Source organism: Suricata suricatta, chromosome 3 (genome assembly GCF_006229205.1).
Source record: "Suricata suricatta isolate VVHF042 chromosome 3, meerkat_22Aug2017_6uvM2_HiC, whole genome shotgun sequence".
NCBI classification, from domain to species: domain Eukaryota; kingdom Metazoa; phylum Chordata; class Mammalia; order Carnivora; family Herpestidae; genus Suricata; species Suricata suricatta.
This window is the reverse complement of record NC_043702.1, coordinates 171055830-171073118: the sequence shown is the minus strand read 5'-3', so window position 1 is coordinate 171073118 and position 17289 is coordinate 171055830. Positions and strand designations below refer to the sequence as shown.

General features: G+C 59.6%; 1 protein-coding gene across 2 annotated transcripts in view; it reads left to right on the top strand.

Annotated features, from left to right (window-relative positions):
• Positions 1-659: 659 nt before the first annotated feature.
• LOC115288472 (sodium/potassium-transporting ATPase subunit alpha-2) overlaps positions 660-17289 on the top strand; it is a 60429-nt gene continuing 43799 nt past the window's right edge. Inside the window, exons 1-13 of one of the 2 annotated variants that reach the window (XM_029935829.1) lie at positions 660-785; positions 5393-5497; positions 5652-5711; positions 7263-7466; positions 7935-8048; positions 8318-8452; positions 9427-9544; positions 11446-11714; positions 12487-12685; positions 12820-12929; positions 13055-13189; positions 13789-13978; positions 14110-14285. In XM_029935829.1, coding sequence (XP_029791689.1) covers positions 774-785; positions 5393-5497; positions 5652-5711; positions 7263-7466; positions 7935-8048; positions 8318-8452; positions 9427-9544; positions 11446-11714; positions 12487-12685; positions 12820-12929; positions 13055-13189; positions 13789-13978; positions 14110-14285 — 1827 coding nt within the window. In that variant the 5' untranslated portion in view covers positions 660-773. The remainder of the gene's footprint in view (positions 786-5392; positions 5498-5651; positions 5712-7262; positions 7467-7934; positions 8049-8317; positions 8453-9426; positions 9545-11445; positions 11715-12486; positions 12686-12819; positions 12930-13054; positions 13190-13788; positions 13979-14109; positions 14286-17289) is intronic. The other variant, XM_029935828.1, reaches the window with a different exon arrangement.

Sequence of the window (17289 nt, the reverse complement as noted above, 5' to 3'; positions counted from 1 at the left end):
CGTCCCCTCTGCTCCCTGTCCCTTCTCCAGCCGCTTCCTGGCCCCTGGAGTCATGATTCTCAAACTCAGGACAGGCTTCACCCGGAGGGCGTGGGGATTTCCTTTCCCCTGGAGCCGCAGATGGCTCTCACCAGGGTCCCTCTGGTGCCTCATGCGCAAGGGGCAGCCCTGTGTCCCGAGGCTGATGACCTTGTCCAGTTTCCGTGTCCCCACAGCCTCTCCAGTACGGGAGACAGCCTCTGCTTCCTTCCCTGGGAGACTGGGTGCGGACTCAGGGTTCTGGTTCCATTTTATCCACTCCAATCGTCTGTGTCTCTGGGCCTCAGTTTACCCCTCAGGAAAACAAGAGAAAGGGTGGCCTCTAGCATCCTGGGATGCTGTGAGGACTGCAGCCCACAGCCTGCCCTCAAGGGACACACTTTCCAGCCTCAGCCTTGCCTCTCTCCTCTCTCAGCAGTGGCCTCCTCTGGCCAGGGGAGGATGGGGGGAGCCATGGGGGACCCACAGCAGGACAGATGGACTGTCCCTGGTCCACCCGCCTGTTGCTTAAGGGGCGGGAGGGGAGGAGCCCTCAGGGATCCTGTTTCAACAAACGTTTCTTTCCCGAGAAGGGAAGGCGGGGGAGAGGGGGAGAGGGACCTATTTAAAGCTACCCTGTCGCTGGCTGCCTGCTCTGTCTGCCGGGGTCTCTGGCCATCCCAGACCAGAGGTGTGAGCTTGGGATCCGCTTGGCGACCTCTTCTGTCTAGTCCCCCCAGCCACTCTGCCCCAAGATGGGCCGTGGGGTAAGTATCCCCAAGGAGAGAGGCTGGTCTGTAGGGAGGAGGAGGGCTCTGGGGAGGGCAAGAGGGGCTAGAGAGAAAGGATGGGGTGAGGAGGGGTGTGAGGGGAGCCACAGAGAGAAACCCAGCTATTGGGCAGCTCGGACTCAGACGGACAATCTCCCAGCTGCAAATGGTCCACGGGTCCACGCATCCACAGCACTCGGTGCCCAAGTAAACTCCTCTTTGCCGCGCCCCCGGATCAGCCCCACAGCCCTCCACCCTGCTCCCCATCTCTATCTCCGGACCTCCCCTCCTCCTCGGCGGACCCTCTCTCACTGCACCCGCCCTGCCTCCCAGCCCAACCGAACTTGCGCTGCCCCCGGAACATGTCCATTCCTCTGGGAGGTCTCAGGTTGGGAGCTGGGGTCCAGTTTGAGGCTGGAGAGGCCAGAGGGGCTGGCTCCCAAGTCACCAAGCGGCTCCGACGCCAGCTCCAGGGACCCAGAATGCCAGCCGCTGGGAGGGCCTTGGGGCAGAGCAGCAGCCCCAGCCCAACGCCCCTCTTGGTCCCCTGGCCCCAGGCTTTGAGCACTTTCCCAGAGGCCCGTGAGAGCTGCCTGCACCCCCTCAGCCCACCCCTGCCCCTGACATTCTGCAGCCCTGGGAATGCCAAGGGGGAAGATTAACAGCCAAACAGTGGGGGCTGGAGGGGTGAGGGGCAGGGATGGGGCTCTGAATTCTTGGAAATGAAATTTCCATATGGAGAAAGTCACCCAATCCCTCCTCACTCTGTGCCTGCCTGCTTTCCTTTTGTGGAATTCTGGCTGGAAAGAAGGGGTCTGGGGAGAGGCAGGAGGGCGCTGAGGAAAGAGGGTGCCTGTAGGGACAAGTTGGGGAGATTCTGGGCCCAGGAAGGGGTCAGGCAAGGACGTGTTATTGCACTGAGTTTAGCAGCTGGGAAAACTCCGGGCTTGGACGCCAGGGTTCCTGAGCTGGGGTAGAAGCTATAAATAGTACCAGTGTGTGTGTGTGTGTGTGTGTGTGTGTGTGTGCGTGCGCCTGCGACACACGTGTCCTCCACCGGCCAGAGTTCATCCAGATATTCATGGGCAAGCACCTGTGTTTGTGTCTCAGCCGGCAGCCTGGCAAGCACGTGTGAGCACACACGTCACTGTGTGTGGATGCGTGAGGGCCTGTGAGGTGTGGGCTTCACGGAGGAGACCGTCATACCCAGGAGAAGATATTCCACCTTAGGACCCTCGGCTCCCTCTTGGCATCTCTCGCTGCCCCAGGGACGGGGGTCCCCAGCTGCCCAGCGGGACTCTGGGGAGAGTCCAAGCTGCCCGCCGGTCCCCCACCCCAAGTGGAGACCCAGGCAGGGGTGGTAGCCCTCTCCCCAGCTCTCCCTTAGAACACAAAGTCCCGCTCAGGAAGCAATTTGACCTTGACTTCTTCAGGGGACCCCAGCTGCCGAGGGTCTGCGCTTCTCCCCCAGCATCCCTGAAGCACCCCCCAACCTCCACCCCTGTAGCTGTGCACGAGTTGGGGAGCAGATCTGGGTCTGCTTGGATGGAGGGAAATCGGAAGTCTTAGGGTAAGGGAAAGCCCCTCTTACTGCACCCCTGCTAAGGTTTATTGTGCCTCCCATCTCTTCCCCCCTGTGTCTCCACTACAAAGCCCGAGGCCTGACTGTCACCCTGCACCCTGTGGCCGTGAGGGGCGGCATGGGAGCTGGGGGAAGGGACGAGGGAGCCCAGCCCGCTCCAGCTGCCACCACAGAGCTGCGGTGGGGGGAGCGTGGCTGGTTTCCAGCTGCCCCCGCTCTGTCCCAGCCTCTGGCTCTCTCAGAAAGAACTCTCTGTTCTCCTCCAGCATTCAAGACCCGGAGAGGGGGACTTGTTGTTGGGGGGGCAGCAGAGAGGGGGGTCCTCGCTTCCTCTGTTTCTTTCTTGCCTGGGCAGCCCGCTGGCCCCAAACCTCCGCGGGCTCCTGGCTACAGGGCCCGAGATCCTTGCCAGGACCGGAGGGGGAAGGGGCAGTGTGCCCCAAGCTCTGTGTCTGCCGTGGGCAGAACAGGGGTGGGAGTTTAGGGGAAGGGGGGCCCCGTGGAGCTGCTCAGCCGGGCCACCGTGCACTGGGCCCCCGATGCATGGGGACCTCAATCTTCACAAATGCTGTTTCATGTCTGAATATACAGAAATCCTCTGGGCTCTGCTTTTCTGCCCCACCCCCACTCCCAGGCCCTGCTCCTCCCCTGAAACTCTGGAGGGTCACCCTGAAGCTGCCTCTGGTCCCTTTGCCGCTTTTCAGCCATTTCCCAGTTCTGTTCCACCAAGCAGAGCTGGTGAACCCAAAGTATTTCATTTTTTAAAATGTTTTTAACGTTTATTCATTTTTGAGAGGCAGAGAGAGACAGTGTGAGTGAGCAGGGGAGGAACAGAGAGAAAGGGAGACACAGAATCTGAAGCAGGCTCCAGGCGCTGAGCTGTCACCTCAGAGCCCAACGCAGGGCTTGAACCCACAAACCGTGAGATCATGACCCAAGCAGAAGTCAGACACTTAGCCTACTGAGCCATCCAGGCGCCCTGAACGCAAAGTACTTCAGTCCATTCAGTTAGATGAGCCCTCCCAAGTCTGTCTTCTGGGCTAGGAGATGGAGAACCTTCCAGGAGCCCTTCCCCTCTCCTGAAGGCTGCTTCAGTCTCCCCAAGATGACCAGCCTTCAGGAAGCCCAAAGTGTACTCAATTCTCGGAAATGAGTGTCTGATTCATGGGAACGAGACACAGTGACGGGGGGACAAGGGCGTCCCCCTCTCCCTGAGCTCCCCGCCCTGCTCCTGATTTCTCCGGGCCTCTGCTACACCCCCCCTCCCCTCCCCCCCCGCCCCGTGCTGGATTCCTGAACTTGGTTGACGAGGGCGGCGGTCCTGTTCGTGAACTTGCCCTTGACTCTCTGATGGGGACACAGAATGCAAGACCCCAGCAGGGAGACTGCTCTGTGGGAGGCTGTAAGACACAAGCCCTGCTGCATTGGTCCAAACCCGTAGAGCGGCCACCCCAGGGGAGCCCTGATGTTCACTGTGCACCTCTGGTGATAATGATGTGTCCGCTCGCTCGGGCTCACGACGCGGGGGTGGGGGTGGACGGTGGGGAAGATAGCATGTGTGGGGGCGGGCGGGGGGGGGGCGGGAGAACTCTCTGTCCTTGCTGCTTAATTTCACCGGGAGTCTAAAACTGCCTTTTAAGAGAAAAGGCTAGAAGCGCCTGGGTGGCTCAGTCGGTTGAGCGTCTGACTTCGGCTCAGGTCATGATCTCACGGTTCGTGGGTTCGAGCCCCGTGTCGGACTCTGTGCTGACGGCTCAGAGCCTGGAGCCTGCTTCAGACTCTGAGTCTCCTTCTCTCTCTGCCCCTCCCTTGTTCCCACTCTGTCTCAAGAATGAATGAACGTGCTTAAAAAGGCTACTTGTTGAAAATGCACACTGTCCTGCAGAGAAGGAGAAATATGTTGGCTGTTGATCTCATCCAGGGGTCCAGTCTTTACAAAAAACGAGTTACACCGGAGTGTAGACAAGCTCGCTCCTGAAAGCCTCGCATGGCCTTGGGGGCCAGTGGAGGAGGAGGCAGGGGAGGGAAATGGAGCCCTCTCGACCAGGACGGGATGCCCTCGGGGATGTGGGGGGAGAGGAGGAGAGGGAGTGAGGAGGCGCTGTCATGGCCCCTCAGCTCCCCCCGCCCCCCACCGCCCCCACCCACTGTGGAAGGAGAATTCACCCCGGACGCCTGGTGGTGGTGAGGAGACCACAGTCCGTGCAGAGGAAGGGGAACTCAGGGACTCAGGAGGCTCCCGTTTAATGTTCCCTGATTTCACCAGGGGACCCAGGAATGCCGGGACCTGAGGATTACACACATTTAGTTTTAGGTTTAGATGTAATCTCACAGACGAATGGGGCCCAGCTCCCCTCTTGCCCAGGGGTGCCTGCGGCCTCAAGCTGTGCAAGCCCCTCCTCCCCCGCTCTGCAGCAGGACAGGGAGGGTCCCCAGCACACTCCGTGTCCCCCTTTCCGGGGCTCACTCTGACGTTCCAACCCTTGGCTTCTCTCGGCCCATCAGCCCTGCTCACACCATTTCCAGCCCCAACGCCTGAGCCTCTGCTCCCACCTCCCCCCGAAGCTCCCCTGTTCTGACCTCTGACTCCCCAGAGACCCTGACCCCCCAGATTCCTAGCTGTCTCTACTCCCCTTGAGGACGTGGCCATGGTGTTGGGACAAAGGCATCCCTACAGGGTGCTTCTACTCACTCAAACCAGCCCCCAGCCCTGGCCACTGCCTTCCAGAATTCTAAATAGCCTAGGATGGCCGCTTCTTAAAGATTCTCTTCAGTTTAGTGTTTGGCTGCAAAGAAACAAAATCTTAGCAGAAGCCCAACAGTAAGCAGTTCAGAGCCCCTCGCCTTCCCTGAAATCCCCACACGGAGCCCCTGGTGTGCAAACTGAGGGCCTGGGGTCCCCTCCAGCCTCCACCCTCTCCTCCGCTGGGGTCCCCACTGCCTGTGAGCCCGCCCCCAGCCCCGTGGGAACCGAGGCTCAGCCTCCAGCCTCCTGGACTCCCAGCTCTCCCCTCCCCCGCAGGCCGGCCGCGAGTACTCGCCCGCAGCCACCACCGCGGAGAATGGGGGCGGCAAGAAGAAGCAGAAGGAGAAGGAGCTGGACGAGCTGAAGAAGGAGGTGGCCATGGTGAGGGCCGCCGCCTGCCCTGCGGGCTGTGGGAGAGGGGTCCCGCAGCCCCGCCCCCGCCCCTGGCTTCAGCCGGGTGCCTCCCAGAGCCCACACCCGGTCTAGACTCGGTGCCCAGCCTCCTGCCCCAGAGTAACCTGCCTTCCCTCCTCAGGACGACCACAAGCTGTCCTTGGACGAGCTGGGCCGCAAGTACCAAGTGGACCTCTCCAAGGTGAGCGGGAGTGGTCGAGCGGCCCCGGGGCGGGGGGGGGGGGGGCCTCAAGCTGTGACCCCGGCCCCTGCATCCTCGAGGAAAAGTGACTAGGTGGGGCAGAGCCAGAGCTGGAACCGGGACCCTGCTCTTCCCCTGGGAACACGGACACCAGGCCCCAGGACACCCTCCAGGCAGGGCTCTGCCTCAGGCAGCTCCCAGGACACGTGTCTCAAGGGAGGTGACTCCCCTGAAATGGGGAGGGGACCCCTCACTGCTCTCACGGTAACCTGCGCGCAGGGCTGTGAGAGACTGTTTTGCATCCACGTCCTGGATCCTCACAAGACCTAGGGGTCAGGTGGGGCCCTCTTGTGCTTGATGGCGAGGACAGTCACAGGGGGGCGGAGCTTCCCCCAGCACAGAAATAGTAAGTGGCACAGATTACCAAGCCCCTCATTTTGAAAAACAAAGCATCAATCAAAACTGTAGTGGGTGCATACCTCCTCCTGGAGGCCCTCCTGACTTCCCTTTTGAAAATTCTCCGCTCTGGATTCCTTTGCCTTTCTTTCTTTCTTTTTCTTTTCTTTTCTTTTCTTTCTTTCTTTCTTTCTTTTTTTTTTGTAATGTTTAGTTTTGAGAAAGAGAGAGACAGAACAAGAGTGGGAGAGAGAGAGACAGAGAACACAGGAGGGGGAGGGGCCGAGAGAGGGGGTGGGCAGAAAGAGAATTCCAAGCAGGCTCCGCCTGTCAGCGCCAAGCCCAACATGGGGCTCGAACCCACGAACCATGAGACCGTGACCAGAGTCGAAGTCAGACCCTCAATCGACCAAGCCACCCAGACGCCCCTCTTTATTTTTCATAACTACCCGGCAGTGACATCTATGTACCGTATGTCACTTTGCTAGGTCATAAGCTCCACGAGGCAGGGACTCCTGGGTCACGTCCATCTCCAGACCCCAGAGCCAGCGACAGAGCCCTGCCCAGAACAGGCATTCGACTCACACTTCTTACATAAATGGGTGGACAGATAGGAAGAAAACTAAGTGGCCTCGGCCCTCAAGCAGCTCGAAGTCTAGCAGCAGAAAAGAAGGCGACACAGAATCCCGTGCCCCGTGTGGAGCGCGGCTCTAGAGCCAAGTGTGGGCGACCCCGGGTCAGACAGAGGGGTCTGAACCAGTGGGTGCGAGCAGAACAGGGCCGTGTGACGCCGATGGTCAGTAATGTCAGCCTCTTCCCGAGTCCTTGCTGGGAAGGGGATCCGAAGGAAGATGCGGGATGTGGGAGGGGCCAGTTTAGGTGTGTCTGGGGGACATCTAACCAGCAAGCGCTCCCCCCAAGGACACCAGGACACCAAGCGGTGGGGCCACAGTCTGACTCTTCCTCAGGCTTCATTGCAGATGCCACCTCCTTCGTGCGCCTCTCCTGGTGGTCCCCGCCCCTTCCGCCCAGGCGGGATTTCTCTCCGCCTGGACCTTGTTCCCCTTGCCCTTGCCCGGGAGCAGGCGGGAGCACGCGGCGAGGGGCCCTTTGGCTCGGAGTGCGCGCTCACACACCTGCCCCTGCCTCCCTCAGGGCCTCACCAACCAGCGGGCCCAGGACATTCTGGCTCGGGACGGGCCCAACGCCCTCACCCCGCCCCCGACGACCCCCGAGTGGGTCAAGTTCTGTCGCCAGCTCTTCGGGGGCTTCTCCATCCTGCTGTGGATCGGGGCCATCCTCTGCTTCCTAGCCTACGGCATCCAGGCAGCCATGGAGGATGAGCCGTCCAATGACAACGTGAGCCTGCGTGCCTGCCCCCGGGCCCGCCACCCGCGGGCCTGTCCTCCGGGCCTGAATGCCGCTGGGGCTGGGGACAGGGAACAAGACCCTCACATCACGCCCCGAGGCCCCCTCTGCTCTTTAGGCTGAAAAGGGGTGAGGCATCTCTTCACACACACACACACACACACACACACACACACACACGCACACACATGCACACATGCTCATGAACGAGACAGCCCCTCCCTGTCCTTCACACCTACTCGGGCTTCTCTGCCTCCCTGGAGAAGCCTAGTCCTGGGAATGCCCCATGATCTCCCCCACCCCTTCCCTTTCTCAGGAGGCTGGAGGGGGAGGCTGGGGAGAGGTCTTCTGCCATTCCCACATCCGGTCACAAAGGTGGCACCAAATGCCCACCTCAGGGGCAGCTGGCCCTCCCGGGCTGGGAGAGGGGCAGGTACCTCAAAACTTTCTCCTTCCCAGCTTTACCTGGGCGTGGTCCTGGCAGCCGTGGTCATCGTCACCGGCTGCTTCTCCTACTACCAGGAGGCCAAGAGCTCCAAGATCATGGATTCCTTCAAAAACATGGTCCCTCAGGTAGACAGCTGGACAGGGCTCCGAGCCGGGCCACGGGGTTTCTGGGAGGTCCAGATCTTTCCCCTCAGCTCCCTGTGCTCTGAGATGGAGCCTTGGGCAGAAACACCCCTCCACTCTCCAAGCCAGGACCTAGTTTTACTGCTAAGGGTGCAGGCGCCTCCTCCTGGAGGGGGAGAGGGGAGAGGAGAGGCCACCAGCAGAGGAAGGTGCTGGCGGGCCGAGCACTTCATGAGATGCCTGGGGTCCCCATTTCCCCCCCTCCCCCGCAGCAAGCCCTGGTGGTGCGGGAAGGAGAGAAGATACAGATCAACGCAGAGGAGGTGGTGGTAGGAGACCTGGTGGAGGTGAAGGGTGGAGACCGCGTGCCGGCGGACCTCCGGATCATCTCTTCTCACGGCTGCAAGGTGAGGAGGCCATGCCAGAGTGGCTGGCTGGCCCGGAGGAGGGGGCTGTAGGGAGCAGGGGGGCTCTAGGGAGCAGGGGGCCGTACGGAGCTGGGGGCCGTACGGAGCTGTGGGTTGTACGGAGCTGGGGGTGTACAGAACCGAGAGCCCAGTTAGAGGCTGAAAGTTTGGGAGACCCAAGCCCAGTGTCGACACCTGTCCCTGCGCCATCGGTCTCCCTGTGTCCCATTGAGCGTTTGTGGATTGTCCCCTCATGTCTGTGTGCCTCGCGCTCAGCACCCTGGGCGTTTATGTGACATCCACTTCATAGCAATCATGTCGTGGGCATTACTATGTGTCAGATGCTTCACATGCACCCACATATGCTATTTTAAATATTTTTAAGTTTATTTATTTATCTTAGAGAGAGAGAGAGCATGAGCAGGGGAGGGGAGGAGCAGAGAGAGAGGGAGAGAGAGAAAATCCCAAGCAAGTTTCACACAGTCAGTGCAGAGCCCGATGTGGGGCTCGAACTCACGAACGGCAAGATCATGACCCGAGCTGAAATCAGGAGTCAGACGCTCAACCGACTGAGCCCCCCAGGCGCCGCACCGCATTTGCCACTTTAACTCTGCAAGGAGAGTACAACCGTGCAGTGCTGCTGCACGTGGCCACCAGCGCGGCCATGCAGGACCTTAGGCGGCTCCACCGACTTGGCTCCGCCCCCTGCAGTTGTGTAATGTGGAGACTCTGATTACATTCCCATTTTACAGATGGGTAAATGGAGGAGGTTTTGTTGGGTAGGTACCCAGCCCAAGGCCACACAAGAAGTGAGAGCCAGGATTCCAAACCAGAGCAGGACGGGAGCTGAGTAACGCTGTGAATCGTGATGGGGGCGCAGGCAGTCCGCGGCTGAGTGTGGCGGGCCGGGAGGCAGCTGTGCGTGCACACGTGTGTCCGCCCGTCTCCCGACCGCACGCCTGCTGCCTCCCCAGGTGGACAACTCCTCCCTGACGGGCGAGTCAGAGCCCCAGACCCGCTCCCCCGAGTTCACGCACGAGAACCCGCTGGAGACCCGCAATATCTGTTTCTTCTCCACCAACTGCGTGGAAGGTGAGCCCCCGGCCCGGGGGAGGCCCCTCCCAGCACCGACGGAGGCACGAGTCCACGTCCTGAACCCCCGGCCAGACTGGGGGCTGCGGTCTCACTTAGTTCTCGAAAGTCCCGCCTCGGGCAGGGGGAGGGCATTGAAGGGTCAGGGAGCCCTGAACAACGGAAAGAACCCATTCTAGAATAGTCGGCTCCACACACAAGACAAACACACACACACAATATGTAGGTGCACACACATCACACGTAACACACACACAATACACAGTACATAAAACACACACAACATACACACATGTACACACACAATGCAACACACAGACCACATGCACAGACACAAACGCATGCCACACATAGCACACACACACACACATACACACAATACACAACACATACAATACACAGACATACACACATAGCACACACACACAAATACACAAAACTCACAATACACCACACAGAGCACACGCACAGGCACAAACACACAACTCACAACACACAGCACGCCCCAAACCAGCCTCGACCCCTAGTCTTTGGTTGGACCGATTCGTCCCGTTTCTCCTGATTCTGTCCAGCACCCAGGCTGGGGAGGCTCAGGCCAGGTGAACACGGGGGAACCCCTCAGCCTGCCCCGAGCACCCCGTCTCTGTTCCGGGTTCTGGACATGAGTCAGGGCCAACAGGATCTCTCTGAGCTGCCACCACATAAAGGCAGGAGACCCCGATCCTCTGCGGCCACGCCCCCTCGGGGAGAGGCAGACCACAGGAGCTGGTGGGGACAGAGGCGGGGCTAGACCTGGGACCTGGGACAGGGGTCAGAGGAGGCCTTCCTTCCCGATTCTCATTTCTCCTCAGGGTATTACGTCTCGCTGAGCTTCTCCTCTCCGTTAGCAAATTGGAATGATAATGAACATCACCGCACATTAAATATCTTAAATTTTTAATGTACTGAGATTCTGAAATTTGTTCCACATTTGCCACAATTGGTAAAAATGCCTAGTAAAACACTCACATTGCTTACTCTGAAGTGGGCTTCGGAGAAAGGATAAGAAATGAATGAATCTGACATTTGTTGAAGGCCTACTACGTGCCAGGTCCCGGGTCAGGCGCCACACAGCGCAGCCTCGTTTCGTGATGAAGGCAGTGCCAGGGCAGGAATCCAAACGAGAGTGCTGACCGAGGCTCGGCTGGCTTCTACCCGCACGCTCTTTCCTCGTACCACACTCGCTCCCTTGAAGCCCCCACGGGGACTGCTTACGGGTCAGCCACCGCCTGGCCCCTTCTAGGCAGCTTCGGGCCAGATGTTGAGACACAAGATCTTTTTTTAAATTTTTTTATGTTTAACTTATTATTGAGAGAGAAACAGAGCATGCGCAGGGGAGGGGCAGAGAGAGAGGGAGACACAGAATCCGAAGCAGGCTCCAGGCTCGGAGCTGTCAGCACAGAGCCCGGCACGGGGCTCAAGCCCACAAACTATGAGATCATGACCTGAGCCGAAGTCGGACACCCAACTGACTGAGCCACCCGGGTGCCCCAAGAAAGAAAATCTTAAGACCACACAGAAAACCCGCAGCAAGGGCTTTACTCTGTGTTCATTGTATACTTTTGGATCATAACAAGTCGGAGATTGATTTTACTGAAATCCCTCCAGCGGTATTTTTATTTCATTTATTGCGTCTCCTCCGTGTGAATTCTGAGATCACTTGCCAGGTCTCTCTCCTCAGGCCCAGGCGTAAGAGGAAATGAGTTGCGGTGGGCAGAGTCTGGGACCGGTGGGCCGAGGCTGGGACCGGTGGTCGGGGCAGGGGGAGGTGGCCACGGGGTACAGCCTCCCCACGGTGACCCACGGGACAGGAGTGTGAGGCCCGCCCCTTCTCCAGCTCCGGGCGCCCCTCTCGGTTGCAGGCACGGCGAGGGGCATCGTGATCGCCACGGGCGACCGGACAGTGATGGGCCGCATCGCCACGCTGGCCTCAGGCCTGGAGGTGGGGCGGACGCCCATCGCCATGGAGATCGAACACTTCATCCAGCTCATCACCGGGGTGGCCGTGTTCCTGGGGGTCTCCTTCTTCGTGCTGTCGCTCATCCTGGGCTACAGCTGGCTGGAGGCCGTCATCTTCCTCATCGGCATCATCGTGGCCAACGTGCCCGAGGGGCTGCTGGCCACGGTCACTGTGAGTGTGGCAGGCGGAGTGCCCGGCAGGGGGTGGGGGGGTGTCTTGCTATCCCTTCCCTTAAGAGGCTTATTGCTTCTCAGTATTTTTGTTTCACTTCCGGGCCCTAAAATCACTTATCAGATTCTCATTTAAAGGATGGCTCAGAGTTTGAGCCTGAAAAAAAAATCTCAGGTGGGGCTGCGCCTCAGCTGGCCATCTCTCTCCGGGGGCGCGCCCTGGCCGCCCTGCGCGGCCCGATGCGCTACCCGCTGAGGTCTGCAGCCATCCCGGCCAGCCCCGCTGTAAAGCCCTCTCAAAGGTCACCGAGGACTAACCGGCAAGCCCGGTGACCTTTCCTCAGCTCCCTTCCTTGACTCTGCCGCAGAAACAGATACTGCTGTCCGCCCCCTAGAAATCTCTCCTGTCGGTCACCGCCACCGGTCACTATTCTGGTTCTCCTCTGTACCCTGCACAGTCCCCTCTTGCTCCCTGCACGCTGATTCCCAGGCCTGGAGCTCTGCTCTCCACCCCCATCCTCCGGAAGTGAGCCCATCGCCCCCCAAGCTCTCACACCCCTTTGCCCAGCTCTACACTGGCTCTGGACCCGGGCCGTGTACCCTCAATTCCCCGATTATACCGCATGATCTCAGTTCAACGCTTGGAAACCGAACCCATTCACCACCCGCTTGGAGATTCTGGTAGTGTTTGCAGAGCGGGACCCCGTTCCGGGGTGAGGTCACGGCCTCCCCAGTTCCGGGCTTCTCCCTTCTCACTCCCCTCCCTCTCCCAGGTGTGCCTGACCCTGACCGCCAAGCGCATGGCGCGCAAGAACTGCCTGGTGAAGAATCTGGAGGCGGTGGAGACGCTGGGCTCCACCTCCACCATCTGCTCGGACAAGACAGGCACGCTCACCCAGAACCGCATGACCGTCGCCCACATGTGGTTCGACAACCAGATCCATGAGGCGGACACCACTGAAGACCAGTCCGGTGATTGGGCGCTCCGCGGGGGGCGGGGCTGGAGGGTGCCCCGGGATCCAATGCGGCGCGGCGGTGATCCAGGGCAGTGTAGACAAGGGCTCTGAAGGGGCGTCACCCTCCGGATTCTCCCTACCGCCTCCCAGGGGCCACCTTTGACAAGCGATCCCCCACGTGGACGGCCCTGTCCCGGATTGCTGGTCTCTGCAACCGTGCTGTCTTCAAGGCCGGGCAGGAGAACATCTCTGTGTCCAAGGTAGGGCCGTCCGCGGCCCGCCCGCCTTGCTGACGCCCAGCTCCCCTTCTTGCACCCTCTGGCAGCTTGGGGGCATGGGTGCCCTCCTCTCTCCGCCCGTGTGACCCTGAATTCTCCCCCTGCAGCGGGACACTGCTGGCGATGCCTCTGAGTCAGCTCTGCTCAAGTGCATCGAGCTGTCCTGTGGCTCCGTGAGGAAGATGAGAGATAGGAACCCCAAGGTGGCCGAGATTCCCTTCAACTCCACCAACAAGTACCAGGTCTGGTCGGGTGCCAGGACACGGGCGGGGGAGGGGGCCAAGATTGTGGGGGGGCACACACAAAACCCAGGAAGAGCGGGAGCATCTGAGAGCTATGTGCTTCCACCTGGACTCATCCCCCAGGAGAACCAAGGTGACTGCTTGTCTGGTTCCAAAGACCCTCCTGACTTCCCAACTTCCATTCCTGCTACAGCCCAGCCCCCTCCCAGCTCTGGCCCCAGCCTCCCACCCCTCCCGGCCACACCCCTGAAATTGCCTAAGGGTACCCCTCGGACTGAGGCATCTGTTAAATGCCAAGAACACCCCGTGAGCGCACTGAGGCCAGCATGTGGGGGGGGGGTGCTGGCCAGAGAGCCGCCCCCTACCCCGAGCCCTGTGCCTGTCCTAACTGGTCTTAGCAAATAGTTAAGTGAATGAATGTCCTATGGGACGGTGACACTCAGGTTAGGGGGCTGGGACTAGAGGCCCAAACTCCCCTTCACGGGCAGAGACTCCCTCTGTGGACAGTGGTTGAAGGATCAGGGGTTATCTTCGCAGCCCCTGCTGTCCCGGCCCTGGGACGGGTATGGCCCCTCTCTAACCGCCTCACCTCCCTCCAGCTTTCCATCCACGAGAGAGAAGACAGCCCCCAGAGCCACGTGCTGGTGATGAAGGGGGCCCCGGAGCGCATCCTGGACCGGTGCTCCACCATCCTGGTGCAGGGCAAGGAGATCCCCCTAGACAAGGAGATGCAGGACGCCTTCCAGAACGCCTACATGGAGCTGGGCGGGCTGGGGGAGCGCGTGCTGGGTGAGAGGCCGCCGCAGAGAGCGGGCCCGGGCCCAGAAGGGCCTCTGGGCCTCTGGTTTTCCCGGGCAGGGCTCTGGGGACACCCAGGCAGCCACCTTGTTACACTCACCTTTCCCTCCTGCTCGCTTCAGGGTTTTGTCAACTGAATCTGCCTTCCGGGAAGTTCCCTCGAGGCTTCAAATTTGACACAGACGAGCTGAACTTTCCCACGGAGAAGCTCTGTTTCGTGGGGCTCATGTCCATGATCGATCCTCCCCGGGCTGCTGTGCCAGACGCCGTGGGCAAGTGCCGCAGTGCAGGCATCAAGGTACAGAATCCCTCCCCCCCCACCCCCCAATGCCATCAAGGTATGGCCTCCCTTCTCCCCATCCTCCAACACCAAAGGTCAAGGGACCTCGCAGACACCCAGGCCACAGGTGGTTGCCTTCCCACTGCCCAGGAGGAGAAGCTGTCCATCTTCCTGGAGCTCTCACTCTGGTCCCTTTTGGTCAGGGTGACCTTGCACATCCTCTCCCACTCCCCACTCATTCTATTCTGACTTTGAGCCCATCTAGCACTCGTGTCTTGGAGACCTGGTTGTCCAACTTCCCGACTAATGTCCACCCTCTCTAGCATTTGGGGTGGGATTCACAGGTTCTTGTGGGTGCCCACTCCCTCCCCACATCCCCAACGACGGGCTCTGGTCCTCATCCCCCAAATACACCTCTCCTGGGCCCTTGTGTCCTGCTGCGAGTGCTCCCCGGAGGCCACTCCTTCCTCTGTGCCTCGTTTGTTCTTCATTCTCCAAATATTTATCATTTACCCCCTGTGGACCAGGCACTGTTCAAGGTGCCCAAGTTCAACAAACAAACATAAATCCTTTCTAACCTGGAGCCTACTTTCCTGTCTCCAAGACACCGTCCTCACCATCCCCTAACCCACCGCATCGCCAGTCCTGCTGCCGGGGCTTGCTGCTCCTTGTCCAGCATCTCCACTAACACCAGATCCATGCAAGCTGCCTGTGCCCTGAGGGCCAGGCGCTCCGCCGGGCACAGGGATTCTAAGACGGGGAAGATGTAGAGCCTGGCCTCCGGCACTCATGGGCTCTCAGGGGAAATAAATGCTCCTACAATTAGTCACAGAACAATCTGAGAGCTGGGGTCATGAGCACCTGCCACGGACCAGGTATTCTCACAATACAAACAGCGAGTCATGTGAATCAGGCACTGTTCTCGGTGCTTGACCTGTATGATCTCATTTCATCTCCACAAGAACCTGATGAGTAAGCACCAGAGTTTTCCTTTCTTTAAAAAACTTTTTTTTAACGTTGATTTATTTTTGAGAGAGACAGAGAGAGTATGAGGCGGGGTGGCAGAGCAGGCAGAGAGAGACAGAGACCCAGAATCCGAAGCAGGCTCCACGCTCTGGGCTGTCAGCACAGAGACCGACATGGGGCCCGAACCCATGAGCCGTGGGATCATGACCTGAGCTGAAGTTGGACCCTCAACCGACTGAGTCACCCAGGAGCCTCCTGTATTTTCCTTTCTAAACGAAGAGAAGAGCCGATGTGCAAAGGAACGTGCTCATAAGTGTTAGATCCAGGATTTGAACTAAGGCAGCCCGCCACTTGCTATCACACTGACGCACTTGTGCGTATATGTGTGTATATAAGGGATCACTCAGCCCTGAAACTGCTCCGTCTCTGAGGTAGGCATCATTATCCCCATTTAAAAATAAAACAGGCTGAGACTCAGAGTAGGTAAGTCGCCTTCCCAAAATAAATCTGCCGGTAAGAGGCGGATCAGGTATGTGAAGCGTGGTCCAGGGTCTGGAAAGCCACGCTCCTGCTGGTGAGGCTGCCTCCGGCCACACTCGGAGCCATCACGGAGGCCTGGGGACAGATCCCCCAGGGAACTCCAAGCAGGGAGCAGTTAATTCTGCTTCAGAGGACTGGACAGTGTGGTACAGAGTCCACGACATTCGATCTGGGCCTCGAAGGCTGGAATGTTTAGTAAGGCAGAGAGAGGAAGGCTGTCAAGGTCAGGGACAGTGTGCGCCCTGACACTGTGAGCCTGCACGTGGGGTGCGGGGCGGGGCAAGTGGCACAGGAGACTGGGAGGTTGGGCCAAGGCCTGTTGGAAGGACTTTGCCCGAAGGCCCGACTCAGGCATCATCCTGTGGTCCCCAGAGAGTCACAGGTGTCCCAGCAGATCCAGCTTTCAGGAGGCTACTTGGGTGGAGGAGGGCCTGGATCTGGGGGAGGACAGGAGGCAAGAAGGCAGGGAGAGAGGCCGCTGTCCATTGTTCAGGCCTGGGCTGATGACCTGAACCAAGGTGGTGACAAAGGGCTGAGGAGTCACATGAGAGAAATGCTTTGAGAACATGGTGACCAAGCTGGACGTACTCAGTGAAGAAGATGCAGGGACAAAGGGACAGAATGCAGAGACAGGACCGCATGGAGACGGGGCAGGGGGCAGGCTTGGCGTGCTGGTGGGAGTGCGCAAGGAGCTCACTTCTGACCTTCAGTTGGAAACGTCCATCAGGCACCCAGGGACAGACATCCCAGGGGAGGTGGTGTAGGCTTCGAGCCCAGGACAGAGGGTCAGGCCGGGAGAGCGCGGCTCACCGGCACACGGCGCAGTTGAAGGCTGGTCAGTCCGTTGCATCGCTCTGGCCGGGAAGAGAACCAGGCTCAGGGAAGGGGACAAGGAGGCCACCCATGGAGACGTGAGCCAAGTAGAGGGAGGAGCCAGCAAAGGAGGGGAGGGGGGGACGTCCCAGCTCACAGGCTGCGTCCACCTCTTGCCATTTACTCTTCACGACAACTTTGGGAGGTGGGGCTCGTCCCCTCCTTGGGCCGAGACTGGGTGAAAAAGCTGGTCAGAGGTGCGACCTCTGGGGCGGGGCCAGCGTCTAATCTCAGGTCTGCCATCCGCCTGCACAGCTGCGTCTTCCCCTCCACTTGGCAGCCACCTTGAGGAGGCAGGACAGAAAGGAGAGAAGCGGGAGGGCGACGGGGGATAGCGGAGTCCGTGCACGAGCAGGTCTCAAGGACGTGGTGGCCAGCGCCAGCTGCTCGCAGGAGTCACACAGGAGAAGGACCACAAAGATGCTCTTGTCTTCACCTGGGAGGCCGACATGGCCTTCGGGGCAGGTTCAAGGGCTAGCAGGGGTGGAAGAGAAGACTGCAGGCCTTGAAGGGCCTTCCTCCTCGGCGTCTGTGACATTTGTCCACGGACCCACACGTGCAAATGCTAGTTTATCCGGCTCCGACCCGCTCCCGCTCGTGACTGAGAGCCTTGTCACCGGCCTCTCGGACGCCAGCCACCCTC